Genomic DNA, 26,604 nt, shown 5'->3' with positions numbered 1-26,604 from the left:
CCCCCCGGCCCCGTAGTCTCACAGTGACTCCTCCCCCCGGCCCCGTAGTCTCACAGTGACTCCTCCCCCCGGCCCCGTAGTCTCACAGTGACTCCTCCCCCCGGCCCCGTAGTCTCACAGTGACTCCTGCCCCCGGCCCCGTAGTCTCACTCTGACTCCTCCCCCCGGCCCCGTAGTCTCACTCTGACTCCTCCCCCCGGCCCCGTAGTCTCACTCTGACTCCTCCCCCCGGCCCCGTAGTCTCACAGTGACTCCTGCCCCCGGCCCCGTAGTCTCACTCTGACTCCTCCCCCCGGCCCCGTAGTCTCACTCTGACTCCTCCCCCCGGCCCCGTAGTTTCACCGTGACTCCTCCCCCTGGCGCCGCCTTCTCACCCGTTCTGGACTCATTTTCACGGCTCGTTTGGCGTTTTGTGCGTTTCAGAGACAAATTGGCGCCGGTCGTTTTGCCCCGAGCAAAGAATCTTTTCCACGAGACGAACGAGGAAAGTTTATCGTTCAAAACGAGACAAAACAAGACATTTTAATATTCATAAACTTCAGCCACTTTTGAAAAATGTCTTGCTTTTCTTTCTTTTTTCTTGCTTCCAGGACTAAACAAGGTCTAAACAAGGTCTAAACCAGGACTAAAACAGGTCTAAACCAGGTCTAAACCAGGACTAAACCAGGTCTAAACCAGGTCTAAACCAGGACTAAACCAGGTCTAAACCAGGACTAAACCCGGTCTAAACCAGGACTAAACCAGGACTAAACAAGGTCTAAACCAGGTCTAAACCAGGTCTAAACCAGGACTAAACAAGGTCTAAACAAGGTCTAAACCAGGACTAAAACAGGTCTAAACCAGGTCTAAACCAGGACTAAACCAGGTCTAAACCAGGACTAAACCCGGTCTAAACCAGGACTAAACCAGGACTAAACCAGGTCTAAACCAGGACTAAACCCGGTCTAAACCAGGACTAAACCAGGACTAAACCAGGTCTAAACCAGGTCTAAACCAGGACTAAACCAGGTCTAAACCAGGACTAAACCCGGTCTAAACCAGGACTAAACAAGGTCTAAACAAGGTCTAAACCAGGTCTAAACCAGGTCTAAACCAGGACTAAACAAGGTCTAAACAAGGTCTAAACCAGGACTAAAACAGGTCTAAACCAGGTCTAAACCAGGACTAAACCAGGTCTAAACCAGGTCTAAACCAGGACTAAACCAGGTCTAAACCAGGACTAAACCCGGTCTAAACCAGGTCTAAACCAGGACTAAACCAGGACTAAACCAGGTCTAAACCAGGACTAAACCAGGTCTAAACCAGGACTAAACAAGGTCTAAACAAGGTCTAAACCAGGACTAAAACAGGTCTAAACCAGGTCTAAACCAGGTCTAAACCAGGACTAAACAAGGTCTAAACAAGGTCTAAACCAGGACTAAAACAGGTCTAAACCAGGTCTAAACCAGGACTAAACCAGGTCTAAACAAGGTCTAAACCAGGACTAAAACAGGTCTAAACCAGGTATAAACAAGGTCTAAACCAGGTCTAAACCAGGACTAAAACAGGGCTAAACCAGGACTAAACCATGTCTAAACAGGACTAAACCAGGTCTAAACCAGGACTAAATGTCTTGGTTTAGTCCTGGTTTAGTCTTGCTTTTCTGGTCAATTTTTGCTCTTTAGCTTTCATCAATCTGAAGATGTTTTATTGTTTCTCATAATTTCATGTTCATTGTAACTTCATAATCTGAAGCGTCCAAAACTCAAGAACGCGTCGAGAAGACGGAGCGTTTGACAATAAAATCTTTATTCATTTATAATTTCTTAAACGCTACGACATAAACTCTCTCACAGAGAAACTTTAGGCACGGACACAGGGACACGCCCACATTATTGTACAAAAATAAAAAACTTTATCCACAAAAAGAAATGTCACGGTACATTCAAAACTCACCAGAACGACAAGCATCTCGCAAACACACGGCGCAAAAAAACACACAATATTTTACATTTGGGTGAAATAAAAACAGTAATTTGCATAAAGTTTGTCTAAAACAGAAGTGACTCGACACTTTCTCACATTTGAACAAAACACACAACATATTTCACCAGATTTACACGAAACAACAACTGTACGACTGTACAACGTACAACTGTAGGACTGTACAACGTACAACTGTAGGACTGTACGGCTGTACGACTGTACAACGTACAACTGTAGGACTGTACGGCTGTACGACTGTACAACGTACAACTGTAGGACTGTACGGCTGTACGACTGTACAACGTACAACTGTAGGACTGTACGGCTGTACAACGTACGACTGTACGACTGTACAACTGTACGACTGTACGGCTGTACAACGTACAACTGTAGGACTGTACGGCTGTACAACTGTACAACGTACAACTGTAGGACTGTACGGCTGTACGACTGTACAACGTACAACTGTAGGACTGTACGGCTGTACAACGTACGACTGTACGACTGTACAACTGTACAACTGTACGACTGTACAACGTACAACTGTAGGACTGTACGGCTGTACGACTGTACAACGTACAACTGTACGACTGTACAACGTACAACTGTAGGACTGTACGGCTGTACGACTGTACAACGTACAACTGTACGACTGTACAACGTACAACTGTAGGACTGTACGGCTGTACGACTGTACAAGTTGTACAACTGTAGGACTGTACGGCTGTACGACTGTACAACGTACAACTGTAGGACTGTACGGCTGTACGACTGTACAACGTACAACTGTAGGACTGTACGGCTGTACGACTGTACAACGTACAACTGTACGACTGTACAACGTACAACTGTAGGACTGTACGGCTGTACGACTGTACAACGTACAACTGTACGACTGTACAACGTACAACTGTAGGACTGTACGGCTGTACGACTGTACAAGTTGTACAACTGTAGGACTGTACGGCTGTACGACTGTACAACGTACAACTGTAGGACTGTACGGCTGTACGACTGTACAACGTACAACTGTAGGACTGTACGGCTGTACGACTGTACAACGTACAACTGTACGACTGTACGACTGTGCGACTGTACAACTGTACGACTGTACGGCTGTACAACGTACAACTGTACGACTGTACGACTGTACAACTGTACGACTGTACGGCTGTACAACGTACAACTGTACGACTGTACGACTGTGCAACTGTACAGACGTGCAGTGAAGGCACCACTCAGGCTTGGGACTCAACCAGGACTCAACCAGGACTCAACCAGGACTAAACCAGGACTAAACCAGGACTAAACCAGGACTAAACCAGGACTCAACCAGGACTAAACCAGGACTAAACCAGGTCTAGACCAGGAACATGTGGGTGTAATCCCTCATACGTCCAGGAGTGTCAATTGTAGAAAAAGATTCAGTTGTATCATCTGAACTCTGTTTTTAAAAAACAACAAACAAGCAAACAAACAAACAAACAAACAAACAAAGAACTATACTATTCGACTCTCATCCAAGAGTCATTCTCAATCTGCGCATCAAGACCGGGAACTCAGATATTTATCCTACTCTAAGTAGGCCCCGCCCACTGGACCTCCTGATAAAAGGTGCTATTGGTTTCACCAGAAACTAAACCTCTATCAGCCCTTTAATGGGCTGTCAGCCTCCTATTGTACCTGGTACAATAGGAGGCTGACAGAGTCCTGGTTTAGTCCTGGTTTAGTCCTGGTTTAGTCCTGGTTTAGTCCTGGTTTAGTCCTGGTACAATAGGAGTCTGACAGTAGGATGAATATCTGAGTTCTCGGTCTTGATTCGCAGATTGAAAATGACAATTTTAAAGTGGTCTAAAAGTCGGGACTAAACCATAAAAACACTGAATAAAACCACAAAGGCTAAACAAGGGCCAAGAAAGGGCTTAAATATGACTAAAGGTCAGGTCTAAATTGATCACAAATATCTGAAACCACAGTTAAAGTTTGAGTCGTTTTTCCACAGGTCTGAGTGTCTCCGCCTTCTCCTCGAGGGCCCCGCCCCCAAATGCTCCTGAAATGTTTTATTGAATTGTGCTTAACGTCAAACACGCCCACCTTTGTTTACACGCCCACCTTCTTTTACACGCCCACCTTCTTTTACACGTCCACCTTCGTTTACACGCCCACCTTCGTTTACACGCCCACCTTCTTTTACACGCCCACCTTCGTTTACACGCCCACCTTCTTTTACACGTCCACCTTCGTTTACACGCCCACCTTCTTTTACACGCCCACCTTCTTTTACACGCCCACCTTCTTTTACACGTCCACCTTCGTTTACACGCCCACCTTCTTTTACACGTCCACCTTCGTTTACACGCCCACCTTCGTTTACACGCCCACCTTTGTTTACACGCCCACCTTCTTTTACACGCCCACCTTCTTTTACACGCCCACCTTCTTTTACACGTCCACCTTCGTTTACACGCCCACCTTCTTTTACACGTCCACCTTCGTTTACACGCCCACCTTCGTTTACACGCCCACCTTTGTTTACACGCCCACCTTCTTTTACACGCCCACCTTCGTTTACACGCCCACCTTCGTTTACACGCCCACCTTCGTTTACACGCCCACCTTCTTTTACACGCCCACCTTCTTTTACACGCCCACCTTCTTTTACACGTCCACCTTCGTTTACACGCCCACCTTCGTTTACACGCCCACCTTCGTTTACACGCCCACCTTCTTTTACACGCCCACCTTCTTTTACACGCCCACCTTCTTTTACACGTCCACCTTCGTTTACACGCCCACCTTCTTTTACACGTCCACCTTCGTTTACACGCCCACCTTCGTTTACACGCCCACCTTTGTTTACACGCCCACCTTCTTTTACACGCCCACCTTCGTTTACACGCCCACCTTCGTTTACACGCCCACCTTTGTTTACACGCCCACTTTCTTTTACACGCCCACCTTCTTTTACACGCCCACCTTCGTTTACACGCCCACCTTCGTTTACACGCCCACCTTCGTTTACACGCCCACCTTTGTTTACACGCCCACCTTCTTTTACACGCCCACCTTCTTTTACACGCCCACCTTCGTTTACACGCCCACTTTGTTTACACGCCCACCTTCTTTTACACGCCCACCTTCGTTTACACGCCCACCTTCGTTTACACGCCCACCTTTGTTTACACGCCCACCTTCTTTTACACGCCCACCTTCTTTTACACACCCACCTTCGTTTACACGCCCACCTTCGTTTACACGCCCACTTTGTTTACATGCGCACCTTCTTTTACACGCGCACCTTCGTTTATCGCTGTAGACGTCTGTCAACAGCATTGTAAACACACACGAGTTTAACGGCAGGAAACAGGCTCAGTATTTTTCATATTTGACATTTCTGAACCTCAGAGAAACGACTGCATGTTAAAGGACACATTTTCTGCGTTTGTTTGTGTTGTTATTTACCTGTAAACGCGCTCAGTCGGACTCGGTGTGAGCACCACGAAGACAAACACCACAAACCGCACACAAAACGCACGATTTCTACTTTTGACGCAACAGCCCGAGAGAAACTTGAAACGGAGCGATTTCTGAGGAGGACCTCGTAAACAGGATTCATGAAACGCGAATGAAGTGAAACAAGCGAGAGTTTTTATGAGAGAAAAGTGTCATGAGATTGTTAAACGGCTCATTTTAGCATCATATACATTGTGTAATGCCATAAATGCAGCTAAACGTTAACTTTCTGATGTAAAACGCCATTTTTACGAGTGAAACAAATCGTGAAAGATCGATACGGGGAAAGGTTTTGTAACTGTCGTGGCGTCGTTCTTTGTTCTGTCGAACAAAAAAATACTGAGGTTTCCGCTTCCAGAAGATCCAGCTTCTTTGATCTCGAATCGCTCAAACGATCTTCGCTCGTCCCACAAAAGTCCGTTTCTTTGATCCGGCGGTCGTTGGTTTGGGCCGAACGCGACTGAACTAAGACAGAAAGAGCTCATTTTAAGCAGATTCTCACACTTCTGCTGATTAACTGTTCTAGTCGTGGAACTTTTTAAAATCAAAGACTGTTGGGCGACTCAGACTCTGTTGGGCGACTCAGACTCTGTTGGGCGACTCAGACTCTGTTGGGCGACTCAGACTCCATCGACTGACGAAAGGTCGACGGGGTCTGTTTGGATCGACTCGAGACATAAACACGAGAACGCAAACGTCTCACAGCGCTGTCCCTGAGTTCTACTTTCTTTAAAAAAAAACGCAGCGCCGAGGGTATCCTGAGGGTCTTTAGTGTCCAGTGCCATGACGAGCCCCCCACAGCCCGCCGCCGTCTCATTTTGACCCTCGCCGCCCTCTGATCCGGTCGGCCCTTGTTCGTCCCTCAGAACATGACCTCCTCGCAGCTGCCGTAGTCGCTGCCCACCGTGCTGCCGCCGTCAAACGCCCGCTGCGTTTGCCCCGCCGCCTGCGACCGCGTCCGGGGCGCGGGTTTGGACGCCGTCGACAAGGGCACGACCTCCGGGGTCTCGGCGTAGGACGGCATGGCCACGCTCAGCCGCATGCTCAGCCGCTTGTACCCGGGCGACACGTTGTCCAGGCTGTGCGTCCGGCGCTTGGCGGGGTAGTAGCTGATGGCCGTGTACTCGTTGGGGCACTGGCCTGTGGGCAGCGGGAGGCCGTCGGGGCCCAGGAAGTCGTCCAGGTTCTGGTTGCTGTAGCAGGGCGGCAGCGGGGCGCGGCGGTCCGGACGCTCCAGCGGGAACGGGAAACCGCCGAAGCGAGAGTTACGCCGCGAGTCCAGCGTGGAGTGAGGCGAGGGCGAGGACGAGGTGATGTCGAAGGTCGGGAACTCCTGCACCGTGGGCCGGCCGTAGTAGTCCGGGTCGGCCGGATACACTGAGGGGAGAGGACGGGAGAGGAGGCAGGGGGGAGGAGGAGAGGGGGGAGGAGGCAGGGGAGAGGAGGGAGGAGAGAGGAGAGGAGGAGGCAGGGGGGAGGAGGAGAGAGGGGAGGGGGTGGAGGAGAGAGGGGAGGGGGGAGGAGGAGAGAGGGAGGGGTTTGGAGAAAGGGGAAAATAAAACATTAATAACATTTTACTCGAGATCATGATTCAGTTTCAGATCGAGCGTTTCATCCAAACATAAACGTTCAAAACTCAAACTTTGGAGGAACAAATTTGCCTTGAGTTTCGTAAAAACAAACTGCTCATGTTTGATTGACAGGGGCCTCATGTTTGATTGACAGGGGCCTCATGCTTGATTGACAGGGGTCTCATGCTTGATTGACAGGGGCCTCATGCTTGATTGACAGGGGCCTCATGCTTGATTGACAGGGGCCTCATGCTTGATTGACAGGGGTCTCATGCTTGATTGACAGGGGCCTCATGCTTGATAGACAGGGGCCTCATGTTTGATTGACAGGGGCCTCATGTTTGATTGACAGGGGTCTCATGCTTGATTGACAGGGGCCTCATGTTTGATTGACGGGAGCCTCATGCTTGATAGACAGGGGCCTCATGCTTGATTGACAGGGGCCTTATGTTTGATTGACAGGGGCCTGATGTTTGATTGACAGGGGCCTCATGCTTGATTGACAGGGGCCTCATGCTTGATTGACAGGGGCCTCATGTTCGATAGACAGGGGCCTCATGTTTATAGACAGGGGCCTCATGTTTATAGACAGGGGCCTCATGTTTATAGACAGGGGTCTCATGCTTGATTGACAGGGGCCTCATGCTTGATTGACAGGGGCCTCATGTTTGATTGACAGGGGCCTCATGTTTGATTGACAGGGGTCTCATGCTTGATTGAAAGGGGCCTCATGTTTGATTGACAGGGGCCTCATAATTGATTGACAGGGGCCTCATGTTTGATTGACAGGGGCCTCATGCTTGATTGACAGGGGCCTCATGCTTGATAGACAGGAGCCTCATGTTTGATTGACAGGGGCCTCATGTTTGATTGACAGGGGTCTCATGCTTGATTGACAGGGGCCTCATGTTTGATTGACAGGGGCCTCATGTTTGATTGACAGGGGCCTCATGTTTGATTGACAGGGGCCTCATGCTTGATTGACAGGGGCCTCATGTTTGATTGACAGGGGTCTCATGCTTGATTGACAGGGGCCTCATGTTTGATTGACAGGGGCCTCATGCTTGATTGACAGGGGCCTCATGTTCGATAGACAGGGGCCTCATGTTTGATAGACAGGGGCCTCATGTTTGATTGACAGGGGCCTCATGCTTGATTGACAGGGGCCTCATGTTCGATAGACAGGGGCCTCATGTTTGATAGACAGGGGCCTCATGTTTGATTGACAGGGGCCTCATGCTTGATTGACAGGGGCCTCATGCTTGATTGACAGGGGTCTCATGCTTGATTGACAGGGGCCTCATGCTTGATTGACAGGGGCCTCATGCTTGATTGACAGGGGCCTCATGTTTGATTGACAGGGGCCTCATGTTTGATTGATAGGGGCCTCATGTTCGATTGACAGGGGCCTCATGTTTGATTGACAGGGGCCTCATGCTCGATTGACAGGGGCCTCATGTTTGATTGACAGGGGCCTCATGCTCGATTGACAGGGGCCTCATGCTTGATTGACAGGGGCCTCATGTTTGATTGACAGGGGCCTCATGTTTGATTGACAGGGGCCTCATGCTTGATTGACAGGGGCCTTATGCTTGATTGACAGGGGCCTCATGTTTGATTGACAGGGGTCTCATGTTTGATTGACAGGGGCCTCATGTTTGATTGACAGGGGCCTCATGTTTGATTGACAGGGGCCTCATGCTTGATTGACAGGGGCCTCATGTTTGATTGACAGGGGCCTCATGCTTGATTGACAGGGGCCTTATGCTTGATTGACAGGGGCCTCATGTTTGATTGACAGGGGTCTCATGTTTGATTGACAGGGGCCTCATGTTTGATTGACAGGGGCCTCATGTTTGATTGACAGGGGCCTCATGCTTGATTGGCAGGGGCCTCATGTTTGATTGACAGGGGCCTCATGCTTGATTGACAGGGGCCTCATGCTTGATTGACAGGGGCCTCATGTTTGATTGACAGGGGCCTCATGTTTGATTGACAGGGGCCTCATGCTTGATTGACAGGGGCCTCATGTTTGATTGACAGGGGCCTCATGCTTGATTGACAGGGGCCTTATGCTTGATTGACAGGGGCCTCATGTTTGATTGACAGGGGTCTCATGTTTGATTGACAGGGGCCTCATGTTTGATTGACAGGGGCCTCATGTTTGATTGACAGGGGCCTCATGTTTGATTGACAGGGGCCTCATGCTTGATTGACAGGGGCCTCATGCTTGATTGACAGGGGCCTCATGCTTGATTGACAGGGGCCTCATGCTTGATTGACAGGGGCCTCATGCTTGATTGGAGGAAAAGAAGGAGAGAGGAACAAAGAAGATGAATCCTGAAGATGAAGGAAAAGACTTCTGCGTCACGGCCTCAGTGGATATTTAAAGAAACAGTACGTCACTTTCTGGAGGTGGAAAAAGTCAAACTCACACTTCAGAACACGGAGTGAAATATTCTGTTTAAATTGTATTTCAAGGGAATTTAGTTTGTTACAATAGAATCTTAACGATGGTAGACAGAATGGGCGTAGCGTTTGGAGCATTTACCCCTGGACTGAACTAATGATGTTTAAATGATGAAAGACAAACATATGCAAATGTAATTAAACAAGCCCGACATAATGAGTCAGGTTTACAATATTAATGAGTAAAACGATTACGTTGGTCATTGATTAAGTCGCTTTGGGTCGCGAAAGGTCGACAAATATCAGAGTTTTACAATATTTGTCTGAAAATGCAGAGGAAACTTCATATATTTACACATTTTTACACATTTTACACATTTTACACCTTCTTTGTGTCTTTTTGTGGCATTTACGGCTTTTTTCAGAGCGATACAATCTCTTCCTTCAGCGCGTTTAGCAGAATCCTGTTGTTAGGTAAGTACTTTCATGCAGTATTCACAGAAGTACTTCATTTGTTTATGGAAATGACAAATCATAATTGTTGCGGCTCTCGCGCTGGCGTCGCCCCCTGCAGGTCGAACCAGGCACGTGTCAGAGGTAATGACAGATTGACAAGAGTTTGTGAGAAAAAAAACTACAGAATGGAATAAAACAGTCGTTGACCTTCCAGAGTTTTGACTCAAACGTTCTAATAAATTAAATCAAACCTTTGCTAAAACGCTCCGCTGACAATTTCAAAGGATTTATTTAAACATGGTAAATTCACCCTCGATTCTGCTTCAATGACAGTCGCAATAAACACGAAAAGTTTCTAGTTTTCTTTGAACTTGAGAATTTTTAGAATTTTCCCCAAAATTTTAGAACATTTGAAACACGTTTATTTGAACTGCGTTTGAGCTCGACGAGCGGCACTTTAACCTCCACATGATTTGAAAGTCGTCCAAGGACCGCCCCAGTGCATCATGGGAAGTGCTCGGTCAACACGCCGGGCAGTGCATCATGGGAAGTGTCTGATTAAACACATTAGGATGACACTTTGGAAACACAGCCGTTTGTCGTTGTCAGCGTCGCTCTGGTTTCCTGACGGGCGACTTTGATCTATATGTTTGATCTATAGGTGTGCGCATTATTCTGAGCCCATTGATTTATAACGAGGCCGTATAATCGTCAAGGTCTCGACTCAAGGTCCAGCTTTATAATGACATCAGAACGGATATGACGAGGAGGAAGAGACATTCAGGGAGAGGACTAACGAGGTAAAGAACTAACGAGGTAAAGGACTAACGAGGTAAAGGACTAACGAGGTAAAGAACTAACAAGGTAAAGAACTAACGAGGTAAAGAACTAACGAGGTAAAGAACTAACGAGGTAAATGACTAACGAGGTAAAGGACTAACGAGGTAAAGGACTAACGAGGTAAAGAACTAACGAGGTAAATAACTAACGAGGTAAAGAACTAACCAGGTAAAGGCCTAACCAGGTAAAGAACTAACGAGGTAAAGAACTAACAAGGTAAAGGACTAACGAGGTAAAGGACTAACGAGGTAAAGAACTAACCAGGTAAAGGACTAACGAGGTAAAGAACTAACAAGGTAAAGGACTAACGAGGTAAAGAACTAACAAGGTAAAGAACTAACGAGGTAAAGAACTAACAAGGTAAAGAACTAACGAGGTAAAGAACTAACGAGGTAAAGGACTAACGAGGTAAAGAACTAACGAGGTAAATAACTAACGAGGTAAAGAACTAACCAGGTAAAGGCCTAACCAGGTAAAGAACTAACGAGGTAAAGAACTAACAAGGTAAAGGACTAACGAGGTAAAGGACTAACGAGGTAAAGAACTAACCAGGTAAAGGACTAACGAGGTAAAGAACTAACAAGGTAAAGGACTAACGAGGTAAAGAACTAACAAGGTAAAGAACTAACGAGGTAAAGAACACGAGGTAAAGAACTAACAAGGTAAAGGACTAACGAGGTAAAGAACTAACCAGGTAAATGACTAACGAGGTAAAGAACTAACAAGGTAAAGGACTAACGAGGTAAAGAACTAACAAGGTAAAGAACTAACGAGGTAAAGAACAAACGAGGTAAAGGACTAACGAGGTAAAGAACAAACGAGGTAAAGGACTAACGAGGTAAAGAACTAACGAGGTAAAGGACTAACGAGGTAAAGAACAAACCAGGTAAAGGACTAAGGTAAAGAACTAACAAGGTAAAGGTCTAACAAGGTAAAGAACTAACAAGGTAAAGGTCTAACGAGGTAAAGAACTAACAAGGTAAAGAACTAACGAGGTAAAGAACTAACAAGGTAAAGAACTAACAAGGTAAAGAACTAACGAGGTAAAGAACTAACAAGGTAAAGGACTAACGAGGTAAATAACTAACGAGGTAAAGAACTAACGAGGTAAAGAACTAACAAGGTAAAGGACTAACGAGGTAAAGGACTAACGAGGTAAAGAACTAACAAGGTAAAGAACTAACGAGGTAAAGAACTAACCAGGTAAAGGCCTAACCAGGTAAAGAACTAACGAGGTAAAGAACTAACAAGGTAAAGGACTAACGAGGTAAAGGACAAAAACATGTATATATATATAAAAATAGAATAAATAAAATAAAATTCATATGATAAAATAAATAAAATGAATAAAATAAATAAAATAAATAAAATGAATAAAATAAATAAAATAAATAAAATAAATAAAATAAATAAAATAAATAAAATAAATTAAATAAATTAAATAAATTAAATAAATTAAACAAATAAAATAAAAGATGACTTTCTCTCCATCAGGCGTTCCCTCATCAGGTGTTAGCCCTCCACCTACTGGTGGCAGAGAAAACGACCATGGAGAAACAAACAAAAGCTAGCTTGCCCCGACGCGCTAACGTAAACATAATCATATGTAATCATAGCGTGGACGTCCACGGTTCTCCTGCGCGTCACGTGACCCGTTCCGTCCTCCACGGAGACGGAGAAAGAGACAAACGGAGGCGGCGGCGCGTGATAGGCCCCGCTCGTCTCCGCGGCGACAGGTCATCCATCTGAATGACCTCAGCTTTCCACAGAGGACACGTTTAAGCAGCGCGGAGGTTTAGGCTCCACACGCCACAGACTTTATTATAGAGCCTTTATATGGATTTATACCTCAGAACTCCACATGACGAACATGTGATTATATTTGTCACGTATTTGAAAAGTATACTCAAATACTCAAAAACTTCAAAATAAAGTCCAGGATTAGCATTTGAGAGAAGACTGAGATCTGATAAACTAATGAGTCCCATGAGTTCAGAACTAAAGGGACAATACGACTTTTCAGTAAAAAGAGGATATAACTCATCATTAATGTTGTTTTGAAAGTACCGTATTTTTCGGACTATAAGTTGAACCTTTTTTCATCGTTTTGGCCGGGGTGCGACTTATATTTATATTTATACTTATACTTACACTCCGGAGCGACTTATATGTGATATTATTTGTTATTTTCACACTTGCAACTGCATTTCATCCTCCAGTGCGACTTATATATGTTTTTTTCTTTTGGCTGGTGCGACTTATAGTCCGGAAAATACGGTAAATAAAATGTATATCGTAAAAAAAATATATACATAGAAAAAAAAAAGAAAGTAAAAAGTTAAAAAATGTATGTTGAAACTTGCAAATAAAGATATCAAGTGATTTTCTGCTCTTTTTTAAATAAAATTAAACTTTTAAAATGTGTCCAATAATTAAACATATTTAAATATATTTTTACCAATTTAGATGTTTATATTTGACCTTCACGGGAGCTGGAAAGTTCTCGACAGAATAAATGAAGAAAAACTCAAACAGAACTAAATAAATAAAGAGTTGATTTTACGGTGGAAATATTGTGTAAACTAAAATAAAAACAGGCTAAAGTCCTTTCCTCACCTTCGTAGTCCTGGTCCCAGCGGCTCTTCCGGATGGACTCGGTGTCGGAGGTGGACGGGGGCCGCGCCGGCAGATGAGGGGCCACGCTGCAGACCACGGGCCCCTGCGGTTTGGAGAGGGGCCCCGCCGTGACAGAGGGGCCCAGCTGAGAGCGCGGACGCAGGGACCGGAACGGCGACGTGTCCTGGTCCTGGTCCATGGCGGTCATCTCCATGGGGGTCATCTCCGAGGGGCCCGACTTCAGGCTCTTGCACTGGCCCGACGGGAAGTACCTGCGGCCCATGGAGAACAGGCTTAATGTGGCCCATGGAGAACAGGCTTAATGTGGCCCATGGGGAACAGACTTAATGTGGCCCATGGAGAACAGGCTTAATGTGGCCCATGGGGAACAGGCTTAATGTGGCCCATGGAGAACAGGCTTAATGTGGCCCATGGAGAACAGGCTTAATGTGGCCCATGGGGAACAGGCTTAATGTGGCCCATGGAGAACAGGCTTAATGTGGCCCATGGGGAACAGGCTTAATGTGGCCCATGGGGAACAGGCTTAATGTGGCCCACGGAGAACAAGCTTAATGTGGCCCATGGAGAACAGGCTTAATGTGGCCCACGGAGAACAAGCTTAATGTGGCCCATGAAGAACAGGCTTAATGTGGCCCACGGAGAACAGGCTTAATGTGGCCCACGGAGAACAGGCTTAATGTGGCCCATGAAGAACAGGCTTAATGTGGCCCACGGAGAACAGGCTTAATGTGGCCCATGGAGAACAGGCTTAATGTGGCCCACGGAGAACAGGCTTAATGTGGCCCATGGAGAACAGGCTTAATGTGGCCCACAGAGAAGCAACTTAATGTGGCCCACGGAGAACAGGCTTAATGCGGCCCACGGAGAAGCGGCTTAATGTGACCCACAGAGAACAGGCTTAATGCGGCCCACGGAGAAGCGGCTTAATGTGACCCACGGAGAACAGGCTAAAAGTGGCCCAAGGAGAAGCGGCTTAATGTGGCCCACAGAGAAGCGGCTTAATCTGGCCCACAGAGAAGCGGCTTAATGTGGCCCGAGGAGAACAGGCTTAATGTGGCCCGCGGAGAACCGGCTGATTTGTTATTGGCTTTTGCTTTGGCATCTCATGTTTTAAAATAATGTATACTGAAAACCACACATGACTTTTCTCAGGCGTTCCCTCATCAGGATTTGTGTTAGCCATCTACTGGCAGCAGAGGGAATTACCATGGGAAAATAAACAGAAGCTAGCTTGCCCTGACATGTTAACGTAATTTTTTGACTTAAAAAACGTCCTGAGTCCTTTAACGCGAGGCTCCCAGATGGACCCCGGGGCCCGTCTGGGACCCGCAGATACTTCAGAGCTAAGCAGAGTTTAGTCAATATCATTATTTTCTCCAAGAGCTGCGTCTAAAGATTTTATTTTTATCTTGCAGGTTTGTTTTTGGTCATTTTCCCGGTCGTGCAGCACGTCAGCTCTGATTGGCTGCTGCGGCGCATCTGACGCAGAAAAGATATACAATGCTCAACTTTTCTGCGTCAGACGCTTTGGACGCTTTGGACGCCTCGAACGCGCGTCGAAAGCGTTGAAAGCATTGAAAGCGTCCAGAGCGCTCGACGCCCCCGACGCGCCGCGCTTGACGCCGGAAAGGCAGGAATCGCGCCGCAAAAACGCAAGACGTGTTGGACGTGCGTTTACATAGACTTTAAAAGTAAACTGGACGCTTTGGACGCCCCGGTCTGAGGGCTCCTTAAGAGTGTTATTAAGAGTATAAGAGGGTTTTTTTCTAAGTTATCTTATTATTATTATTCTGTGTCTAATTTGTGTTGCAACATTGAAATTTCCCTATTGTGGGACAAATAAAGGTTTTCTTCTCTTATCTGAAAAGTCAAAACAATACAAAAAGTGTCCTTCATATGTATATCTTTATTCTTTAGTTTTAGTTTACGTAACTCGCTTGAGCTCTTCAAGCTACAAAAACAGCTTTGAATCCGATAGATTAACGCGGTTTCTACATTTATATTATACTTCTCAAATTGTTAAGTGACTAAAACTCAGAATAAGTTCAGTGTTTGCCACAGGTTAATACTGAGACGGTCACTTTGTTTAGTACAAGACTTATTATGGATCCAAAAGACTCTGATTACAAATTCACTCTATGTTTACGACGATAATACAAGTTTAAAGTACATTGTGTTTGACCACCATAGTCTCCTGTGTTGATGGTAAACACTATTAAAGCAGAACTAAGTCACATTTTAACCTTTGAAAGTCCCTGTGATGGTTAAACAAGTATTTTAGGTGAGTTTGAAGTGTCTGTCGTCGCCCCCTGCTGTCTCAGGGCGGAAAACCAGCCTTTTATCATATATTGACCTGAAGACAAACTCTCCTGAGAAACCCTCGTCTATTTTCTGCCCATGCGTTGTCACAAAGGACCTGCAGGGGGAGCTCTTTCCCTTGGTCCCTCGCACTCACCCGTTGGAGTCTTGCACGCAGGCGGCCTTCTTCTTCTGCAGCTGAACATAGCGCTTCCTCACGCAGACAAAGATGGCCACCAGGAAGACGACGCCCAAGACGCTGGCGCCGATCTCGACGAGCTCCATGAAGCCCACCATCGGCTGCGACTGGAAACAGCGGCGGGTTTTCAAACGATTCACGCAAATACAAATGTCGTAAAAAACTAGCCGGTTGTCAGAAATGCTAGCCTAATGTCGGCGTTTTATAACAGGGCTAATGGAACTATGTGCGGTGATGAAATGCTAACGGTTTGTAGCCGCCGTACTGACCACGGGCATCGGGTCGCAGTGGATGGAGCCCAGCACCACTTTGCAGCCGTAGTCTCTGGGACACGAGTCTGGGGGACACGTCTCGATCACGTTGTGACACCTGCAAGAAAACGGGACGATTTAGCCACAGAACGACGGGGAAAAGGCCATTAACTCGATGCTAGCACTGTCACTGGAGACGCCGTGACTCTTCTCCTCAAAGTGTTAAATGTATTCATGAAACCATTGTCTTTACAGTCGGATGTTCTTTCAGTGCTTGTTGTACTGTTCCGTTATTCATGACCAAATATATAAAGAATTGGAGCCGATAAGCGATATTTGGCTTGCCACTGTTGCCGATATTTGCCGATATGTAGATTGTAACATTCATTGGAATGCCCACAAATATGTTTTTTTAGTTGAGGTAGTTCAAAGTTCAAAAATGTACTTTTCACCCATATATAATACTGTATATGTATTTAACTGGAAAATAAAAGAATCGGTTGCACGATTGTGTAAACATACAGCCATAGAGAGAGTGGGAGGAAGGGAGAGAGAGAGAGAGAGAGAGAGAGGACTCAAAACAAATACAAATCAATTGTTCTTTCTCTCGTTGATGTTGGTGTTTCTTTGGAGCTCGAGCTCCAGGAGCAGAACAAATGTAACTGTGATTTATGTTTATTTATTCATCCATTTATTTATGCAGCGCTGAACATGAACATATCAGAGCCACTTATTGTACAGCAGGAGCAGATGTTGTGTGTCTGTTGTGCGTCGTACCTGGCGTGGGGCTGGCTGTGGGAGCAGTGGCAGATGTCGTGTGTCTGTTGTGTGTCAGTTGTGTGTCAGTTGTGCGTCGTACCTGGCGTGGGGCTGGCTGTGGGAGCAGTTGCAGATGTCGTGTGTCTGTTGTGCGTCTGTTGTGTGTCAGTTGTGCGTCGTACCTGGTGTGGGGCTGGCTGTCGGAGCAGTGGCAGATGTCGTGTGTCTGTTGTGTGTCAGTTGTGTGTCAGTTGTGCGTCGTACCTGGTGTGGGGCTGGCTGTCGGAGCAGTGGCAGATGTCGTGTGTCTGTTGTGTGTCAGTTGTGTGTCAGTTGTGCGTCGTACCTGGCGTGGGGCTGGCTGTGGGAGCAGTTGCAGATGAAGCCGTGCTCTTTGGGGACACACACTCGACCGTCTGAACAGGGCCGGGAAACACAGGGGTTTTGTGTGAGGTCACAGTGAGGCCCGTGGAACTGTCCAGAACATCTGCACACGGCGCCTGAGACGACACACAACGACACAATGACATGACACGACACGACAACGACACACAACGAAACAACGACACACAACGACACACAACAACATGACACGACAACGACACACAACGAGACAACAACACGACACACAACGAAACAACGACACACAACAACACAATGACATGACACGACACACAACGAAATAACGACACGACACACAACGAAACAACGACACACATTTGTTTATATTACTAAAACCATAGTGTCAAAAAGTGATTCAAATATCACAATAATATCAACACTACAGCCTCAGGTCAGTTTGTTTCATGTAAAAATACAAACAAATAGAAAAATAAGTCAATATTTTTCATATTCCACGTCACAACAGCAGCTCTAAACTGAGCTCTAAACCATAAGTACAGTACTTTTGCCTTCCCAGTACACAGTCTTGTCTCACGGTCTTGTCTCACGGTCTTGTCTCACGGTCTTGTCTCACGGTCTTGCATGACGGTCTTGTCTCACGGTCTTGTCTCACGCTCTTGTCTCACTCTCTTGTCTCACGCTTTAGTCTGGATCAGCCCTTTCCCCTCGGATTGTCCTTGTTGCCTTTGTGCGTCCATGCGAGAGGTCGCCGCGGTTACGCCTCACGTTTTCTTATTACATTGAGTGAAAATAGGGCCAGTTGTCCTCGCGACCCAAAGACTCGTCCTGATAACGCCTTTGTGCCCGTTCTGTGTTTACGCCGGCGAAAAGCAAATCATGTTTCATTCACTGCGACTCACAAACGGCACAAAACACGTTTCTCCTCATTCCAAGTCAAAGAAATACTCTTTCTATATTATCAGTTTGGATTTTAGCTTCTGTAACGAACAAACGGGCAACGCATCCAAATAATTTACACCACAACTGCTTCCAATACTACAGTACTACTACTACTACAAGCAATATGGACAAAATTCATTGAGTTCAGTTCATAAACCAGCTAATTTAATGTACCTAATGTACTTAACGTACTTAATGTCAGTGTTTCATCTGTTTCATCTGGACTCTCATCCAAGAGTCATTTTCAATCAACGAAATCAAGACCGGGAACTCAGATATTAATCCTACTCTGAGTAGGCCCCGCCCACCGAGCATGAAAAGGTGTTAAACTAGCCTCTTTGTTTCCTATCAGTCCTTTAATGGGCCATCAGCCTCATATTGTCCCTGTCTCACACTCTCTATCTCTTTCTTGAGTACTTGATTCGCATCTGAATGCCATGGACATCGACCTCTCCAGGGATTCAAGATTCCATTATAAACGACAGGAAGGTTAAATCTTAACCTGCCATTTCACCTGCTATGATGGTTTTCTTTTTTAACAAAAGCCATCTTTTCTCCTGCTTAGAATCTTAACCTAGCAGTCTTCAATAGAGTGACCTCTGGGGCTACATGACCTCCGGGGCCACATGACCTCCGGGGCCACATGACCTCCGGGGCCACATGACCTCCAGGACCACATGACCTCCAGGGCTACGTGACCTCCGGGGCTACATGACCTCCGGGGCTACATGACCTCCGGGGCTACATGACCTCCAGGACCACATGACCTCTGGGGCCACATGACCTCCGGGGCCACATGACCTCCAGGACCACATGACCTCCAGGGCTACATGACCTCCGGGGCTACATGACCTCCAGGACCACATGACCTCCGGGGCCAGATGACCTCCAGGACCACATGACCTGCGAGGCCACATGACCCCCAGGACCACATGACACGTTTAAGGAACCTTCCAGATCGATGATGTCACTCACCTCCGTTGTCGCGTTCCTCACAAACTCCTCCGTTCAAACACGACAGGCCGGCGCACGCCGCTTCACTCCGACAACACTGGAACACCCCGAACACTCTCCTCAGGCCAGGTCCCTCCCACTCCGCCCCATCGTCGGCTCTGATTGGCTCCCCGTTCAGGCTCATGGCGTCCAAGCAGCCGACGAAACTCCCCGACAGCCGGGCTGTCGTCTCCAGCGAGAGTTGCGCGCCGTTGGCGAACAGCACCGCGCCGTGGGGGGAGGTCACGTGGCACGGGTGGGCGATGGGGGCGGAGACTGCGGGCCGATCGTCCAACGTGAGGCTCAGGACGGTGGAGTTGACCTCCAGGGAGACGTGGTGCCACTGGCCGTCGTAAAGCGGCGGCGACCGGACCAACAGGGACCTGGGAGGGGACGGGCCGCAGCGGTACCGGAAGTGGAGCTCGCCGTTGTTCAGCTGCGGACGAGACGGTGAAATCAACGTGAGTGGAAAAGAATCAACGAACGAGGCCTGAATGCGACACGCTGCTACGCTAACGGAAATGAGTCGAGCAGGAGAGTGGTTTTGTCTCACCGAGCGCCGATGGTCATAACCGCCAATGGTCATAACCGCCAATGGTCATAACCGCCGAAGGTCATAACCAGGCAGCTTAAAGGAGACAAGTACACCTTTTGCTTAGCACCCTCGCGTCACGGTTAGCACGGTCAGCACGCTCACGTCATGTTAGCATGCACGTGTCACGGTTAGCATGGTTAGTACGCTCGCGTCACGGTCAGCATGCTCACGTCATGTTAGCATGCACGTGTCACGGTTAGCATGGTTAGCACGCTCGCATCACGGTTAGCACGGTCAGCACGCTCACGTCACGCTAAATAGATAAACTTCTTGTGGCTTTAACTGCCCTTTAAACAGGTTTAAAGATTAGGAGGTCATTTTATTACATTTAGAAAACTTTACATCGAGGGGAAAAGGCCGTCACAACAAAACGGAACTGAGGCGACGTGATCGACTTACGGAAAAGGGAGGAAAAATAAACAATAATCATCACATTTGGACTTTTGAGTGTGAAAATGGACACATTGGAAAGACTCTGGACTAAAGGGGACGTTTATTTTGGACGTGGTGGGCTTTAGTTTCATCCGGACGTCTTTTTTTTCTCCGTCCTCGCTGGTCTTGTTCACGTCACACACTAAACTCCCGGTTCCATTGAGGTGTTGGAGCGCCCTCTGCTGCCAGCATCGGGAACCAACAACGAAAAGCGCAGCGTTAATGAAGCCACACGATTGCGGCGACGGTTTATGGGCTGAACAACGGCACCGCCCGGATTTTAAAGAGTCAATGAAGCAAAACACGACTTCACATATGTTTGAGACGAGACGATGTCATTGAAAAATCATCGAAAAAGTCAAATTGCATAATATGAAGACAATAAACACAATGGAAAAGACATTTATGGGTTGGATCCTTTTTACAGACTTTATTGCACCCGTGAGGACGTCTGACCCATGGACCAGTGCGTTTAAGACAAGTCAGGCCGTTGAAGTTGGAAAAATGTTGGAAACCGTTATTTTCCGAGTTGAAATAACCAGAGGAAACTGGTCCCGACACTTTTGCGTTTCTTGCTGAGGCTTCAAAGTGTCCGCTCGTCCTCCGGAACAATCCGTATGAAGCGTAAAAGCTGCGTGCGCGCTTTGCTAAACTGAAGCCACAGCAAAGATGCCACGTCATCTTGTCTCTCGTGACCCAAACTGGCGTGTTTCTTATCATCTCCCGTCGCCAATCGTCTTTGGGTGGAGAGTCGTTCTGTATTCGATAACGCGCTCCTCCTCGGCGTTTTTCTGTCTACTCAGCAATCTCTCTCTCTCTCTCTCTCAGCGGCGTCTTTTATCTGCCTCTTTACGTTACAAGACTCTTCCTATTCAAAACGCAGACGCCAACGTGTGCGTCCCACGTGCATTATTCATCCGAGCTCCACGTGCTTTTCAGGTGCGCGGCGAGAGTTTGATTGTAACATATGTGTATTACAGGCTGTAAAAGGCCCGGGCGTGTTCCAGAGAGCTGAGGAGCCGCTGATCATAAATGTAGTGTTGGGTTCATAAGTGTTCAGGAGCCAATGGGGAAGAGGCTCGTTATGATCAAAGAAATCACTGGGGAAGAAAAACAGTCGAGAGAAACTCATGCACTTCATGTTGGACATGTGCATTTCATGAAGAGAAATATAAACCCACAGCTTCAGCTCCGCTGCCCTAGCAGCAACTCTGGGGGAAGTATGGCAGCTTGAGCTCTATCCTCTGCTTCTGACTTATTCTATCAAACAATATTTCATTTTTAATTCCATTCGCAAACTGTTCACCGCCTTCTTTTTCTCACTCCTGAGGACCTGTGGACCCAGATGCCCCTCTCCTGGTGAAGTGGCCCCTGTCCCGGTCCCTCATCTGCCTGAAGAGTGGCTCCAGCTCCAGTCTCCCTCACGTCTGTGAGAGTCAGATCTCTCCTTCACTGTGGAACTCCTCCAGGTTTATACTTTTTCCCAAGGAGGTTTTTTGTAGTTTTTCCTGGCCGAGCAGGAGTGTCTAAGGACAGAGGACTCTGGGACATCGTCCCTCGCCACCACAGACATTGTTTGATTCATTTTTCACTGTCGCCCTCAGAGGCAACTGTTGTTGTGATTTTGGGCGTTACAAAAATAAATTGAATAGAACTGAATGATCAACCTGATCAAACTCCTCAGAGACATGTATTGTGGGCGGCTCATTCTGCAGGTCACAGCGCTCAGTGTTTGTGATAAACAGTGAGCGCGCTCGGTGTTTGTGATAAACAGTGAGCGCGCTCGGTGTTTGTGATAAACAGTGAGCGCGCTCGGTGTTTGTGATAAACAGTGAGCGTGCTCAGTCCTGTACATAATAAACACAGGTTGTTGGCCCCAGAGGAGCAGTGCGTGTCGCTGCATCGCTGCAAAACACATACATTTACTTTACATTGACTTTAACACACGTCCAGAGAGCACTTTACAGAGGAAATGACACATGCAAATGAGAGCGACTCGACGGCTTAAAAAATACTGTGAGAGGAATCGTATATGTACGTGTACGTGTATGTGTATGTGTACGTGTAAGACCCTGAATAATAATCATGCTTTGAATTTATACAGCAGTTGATTGTAAGATGTGAGAGCTCCTGAACATTTACAACTACAACGATCAATCGACTGAACAAGAGCCGTCGACTACAAATAATAGCGAGTTTGGACTGTTTTTAGTTGTGGTTTTGTCACGATCGATGACATGTGTAGCTCATGGTCAAGGACATGTGTTGCTCATGGTCAAGGACATGTGTAGCTCATGGTCAAGGACATGTGTAGCTCAAGGTCAAGGACATGTGTAGCTCATGGTCAAGGACATGTGTAACTCAAGGTCAAGGACATGTGTAACTCATGGTCAAGGACATGTGTAACTCATGGTCAGGGACATGTGTAACTCAAGGTCAAGGACATGTGTAACTCATGGTCAAGGACATGTGTAACTCAAGGTCAAGGACATGTGTAACTCAAGGTCAAGGACATGTGTAACTCATGGTCAAGGACATGTGTAACTCAAGGTCAAGGACATGTGTAACTCAAGGTCAAGGACATGTGTAGCTCATGGTCAAGGACATGTGTAACTCATGGTCAAGGACATGTGTAGCTCATGGTCAAGGACATGTGTAGCTCATGGTCAAGGACATGTGTAACTCAAGGTCAAGGACATGTGTAACTCATGGTCAAGGACATGTGTAACTCAAGGTCAAGGACATGTGTAACTCAAGGTCAAGGACATGTGTAACTCAAGGTCAAGGACATGTGTAGCTCATGGTCAAGGACATGTGTAACTCAAGGTCAAGGATGTGTGTAGCTCATGGTCAAGGACATTTGTAGCTCATCTTTTTCTCTCTACTTCTTCTGTCTTGTTCATTTTATCTGTATATTAATGTGTATTGTACGTGTTGTCCCTTCCTGTCTGTAAATACCCCCCCTTTTTTACTATGTTCAGCGTCTTTGGGTCACTGAAAAGCGCTATATAAATAAAAGTTATTATTATTATTATTATTATTATTATTATTATGTGTAACTCAAGGTCAAGGACATGTGTAGCTCATGGTCAAGGACATGTGTAACTCAAGGTCAAGGACGTGTGTAGCTCGTGGTCAAGGACATGTGTAGCTCATGGTCAAGGACGTGTGTAACTCAAGGTCAAGGATGTGTGTAGCTCATGGTCAAGGACATGTGTAACTCAAGGTCAAGGACGTGTGTAGCTCATGGTCAAGGACATTTGTAGCTCATGGTCATGGACATGTGTAGCACATGGTCATGGACATGTGTAGCTCATGGTCATGGACGTGTGTAGCTCATGGTCATGGACATGTGTAGCTCATGGTCAAAGACGTGTGTAGCTCATGGTCAAGGACATGTGTAACTCATGGTCAAGGACGTGTGTAGCTCATGGTCAAAGACGTGTGTAGCTCATGGTCAAGGACATGTGTAGCTCATGGTCAAGGACGTGTGTAGCTCATGGTCAAAGACGTGTGTAGCTCATGGTCAAGGACGTGTGTAGCTCATGGTCAAAGACGTGTGTAGCTCATGGTCAAGGACATGTGTAACTCAACGTCAAGGACATGTGTAGCTCGTGGTCAAGGACATGTGTAGCTCATGGTCATGGACATGTGTAGCTCATGGTCAAGGACATGTGTAGCTCATGGTCAAGGACATGTGTAGTTCGTGGTCAAGGACGTGTGTATTTCGTGGTCAAGGACGTGTGTAGCTCATGGTCAAGGACATGTGTAGCTCATGGTCAAGGACATATGTAGGGCCTCAGAACTCTGTGTTCTTCAGGGCCTCAGAACTCCTTGTGTTCCTCAGGGCCTCAGAACTCCTTGTGTTCCTCAGGGCCTCAGAACTCCTTGTGTTCCTCAGGGCCTCAGAACTCCTTGTGTTCCTCAGGGCCTCAGAACTCCTTGTGTTCCTCAGGGCCTCAGAACTCCGTGTGTTCCTCAGGGCCTCAGAACTCCGTGTGTTCCTCAGGGCCTCAGAATTCTGTGTGTTCTTCAGGGCCTCAGAACCCCTTGTGTTCCTCAGGGCCTCAGAACTCCGTGTGTTCCTCAGGGCCTCAGAACTCCGTGAGTTCCTCAGGGCCTCAGAACTCTGTGTGTTCCTCAGGGCCTCGGAACTCCGTGTGTTCTTCAGGGCCTCGGAACTCTGCGTGTTCCTCAGGGCCTCAGAACTCCGTGTGTTCTTCAGGGCCTCAGAACTCTGTGTGTTCTTCAGGGCCTCAGAACTCTGTGTGTTCTTCAGGGCCTCAGAACTCCTTGTGTTCCTCAGGGCCTCAGAACTCCTTGTGTTCCTCAGGGCCTCAGAACTCCGTGTGTTCTTCAGGGCCTCAGAACTCCATGTGTTCTTCAGGGCCTCGGAACTCCTTGTGTTCCTCAGGGCCTCAGAATTCCGTGTGTTCATCAGGGCCTCAGAGCCCCATGATTCCTCAGGGCCTCAGGCCCATGCAGATGAGCGCCGACACTGATCAGAACGAGCTTTAACAAACGCTCAGAGCTGGATCATCAAAAGCCTGTGGGAGTGACTGAGGACGGAGCCCGTTGTGGAGCGATGGAGCCGGTTGTGGAGTCCCGGCTCTGGACTGGCTCCTCCTCCTCCGTCACGTCCCATCAGCGCCAAAGAGTCACCTTCACACGCCGTCGAAAGATAAAGCTCAATCTACATTTCAAAGGCTCGTGTGAGCTGGAAGATCAATGTGAACCTGGTGGGTCTCCACAGGGTCTTTGATGACCCCGTGAACCCCGCGCTTTACACCTCCACAAACACGTCCTGAAATCAGATTCTTCTATCAGATGTTTATCGCTGCTGACGCTCCTCGAGGTCCAGAAAACGGGCCCTCAGAATAAAACGGGCCCTCAGAATAAAACAGGCCCTCAGAACTCCATCAAAATCAAATTATTTATCGGCATCGTGCAGTTCTTCTGTCTCACAGCACAAAAGGAAATACCGTATTGTCCGGACTATAAGCACCGCAGTATAAGTCGCATTTTTTGAGTGTGACTGATTTTCAATAAATGCAGGATTTGTTTTAGCGTTAAAGAGTACAGGGGGCGGAGCCAACAACAAAAAACGTACATAGTTCTTTAGAATCCATATATATAAGATATCATGGCCTCCAACAGAATATATTTTGTGACATTTTTTAAACAACCATAAAAAATCACACACCTAATGGGACACATGTCTTGCGCTTTAGTTATTCATTTTTTTCTAACCATTTTTGTGATGCCTTTTAATTTATTTTTTAAACTTTTAGTGCTACAATTTATTTTTGTATTCTTTTCCTTTAGTCTTGTCTTTTTCTCTTTTTTAAATACAAAAATAAAAATTAAAAAAAAAAAAATGTAATTAAATAAAAATCTAATTTATTTTTTAAACTTTTAATTCTACAAAAAAATCCTTTAGTCTTGTATTTTTTTCTAATAATAAAAACATAAAAATGATAATAAGAATAATAATCTAAAAGATTTTAAAGTTGAGTATTTGACCCTCCCCCCGCTTGCGCCCGTATCGCAGCCACTCCGTGACACTTCCTGATTGGCTCACGAGGTCACGAGTATTAAACGACTGGTCGAGTCAACAATATGTGAAAAAATGAATATCTGGAGACGGTCTCTGCTCCTGACAGGTTCAAACCCGACTGCATTGAAGGACGGCCTGTGGGGACAGTAAAGTGTTCCTTAAAGCGCCCCCTACAGGTCGGACGACTCATTGAACTTAAACACAATCAAGATAAATATATTTAGAATTTAGCTAAAAAAAATTAATTGTTATCACAGAATAGCACATTTTTAGGTTTCACTTCCTGTTTGTATTTGATGACATCACACTAGGAAATTACCCAGCAAACACTGGGCCCAAACTCATCTAATGTCACCATTTTTTATATTTTAACAAATAAAAATACATGAGATCGACTTTATTTTGTTGAATTAATGTTTAGAGTCAAAAAAGTTGTTTCTTTGTGTAAATTCTGCATAAACTTTGACTGGAATGAGTGTCCCTGGTGTGATGTCACTTCCTGTATGAGTGTCCAAGGTGTGATGTCACTTCCTGTCATTTTCAACGTTTTCTCCACAAATACCTGCTCGATCGGTGTAAAAAAAGGGACAAATACACTAAATAAAGTCAAAATTAGAACAAATACACACGTGTGGGTCCCGGGCGAATTCGGTACGTAAAAGAAGTCTGTGGGGGCAGGAACGAGCTTAAACGAATGAAACCTTTTTATCTGAGATCGTACGAAGTGGCGACAGAATCTCCCCCGAGGACCGCGCGGGACGACGGCGCTCAGTGACGACGACCGGCGGCGGGCGGAAGAAATGAGGCAAAACCCGCCAGGAGCTCGG

General features: G+C 46.7%; 1 protein-coding gene across 1 annotated transcript in view; it reads right to left on the bottom strand.

Annotated features, from left to right (window-relative positions):
• Window positions 1-6,253: 6,253 nt before the first annotated feature.
• fat2 (FAT atypical cadherin 2) overlaps window positions 6,254-26,604 on the bottom strand; it is a 159,079-nt gene continuing 138,728 nt past the window's right edge. Inside the window, exons 24-29 of the mRNA XM_072440032.1 lie at window positions 19,176-19,629; window positions 17,245-17,398; window positions 16,158-16,257; window positions 15,847-15,995; window positions 13,371-13,642; window positions 6,254-6,855 (exon numbers count right to left, since the gene is read on the bottom strand). Coding sequence (XP_072296133.1) covers window positions 6,341-6,855; window positions 13,371-13,642; window positions 15,847-15,995; window positions 16,158-16,257; window positions 17,245-17,398; window positions 19,176-19,629 — 1,644 coding nt within the window. The 3' untranslated portion in view covers window positions 6,254-6,340. The remainder of the gene's footprint in view (window positions 6,856-13,370; window positions 13,643-15,846; window positions 15,996-16,157; window positions 16,258-17,244; window positions 17,399-19,175; window positions 19,630-26,604) is intronic.

The sequence above is a fragment of the Eucyclogobius newberryi genome, unplaced genomic scaffold (assembly GCF_026437365.1).
Source record: "Eucyclogobius newberryi isolate DKJ021-1_F unplaced genomic scaffold, fEucNew1.0.hap1 SCAF_11, whole genome shotgun sequence".
Classification (NCBI taxonomy): Eukaryota; Metazoa; Chordata; class Actinopteri; order Gobiiformes; family Gobiidae; genus Eucyclogobius; species Eucyclogobius newberryi.
Note: the sequence above shows the minus strand (reverse complement) of the source record. Positions and strands in the feature narration are given on the sequence as shown.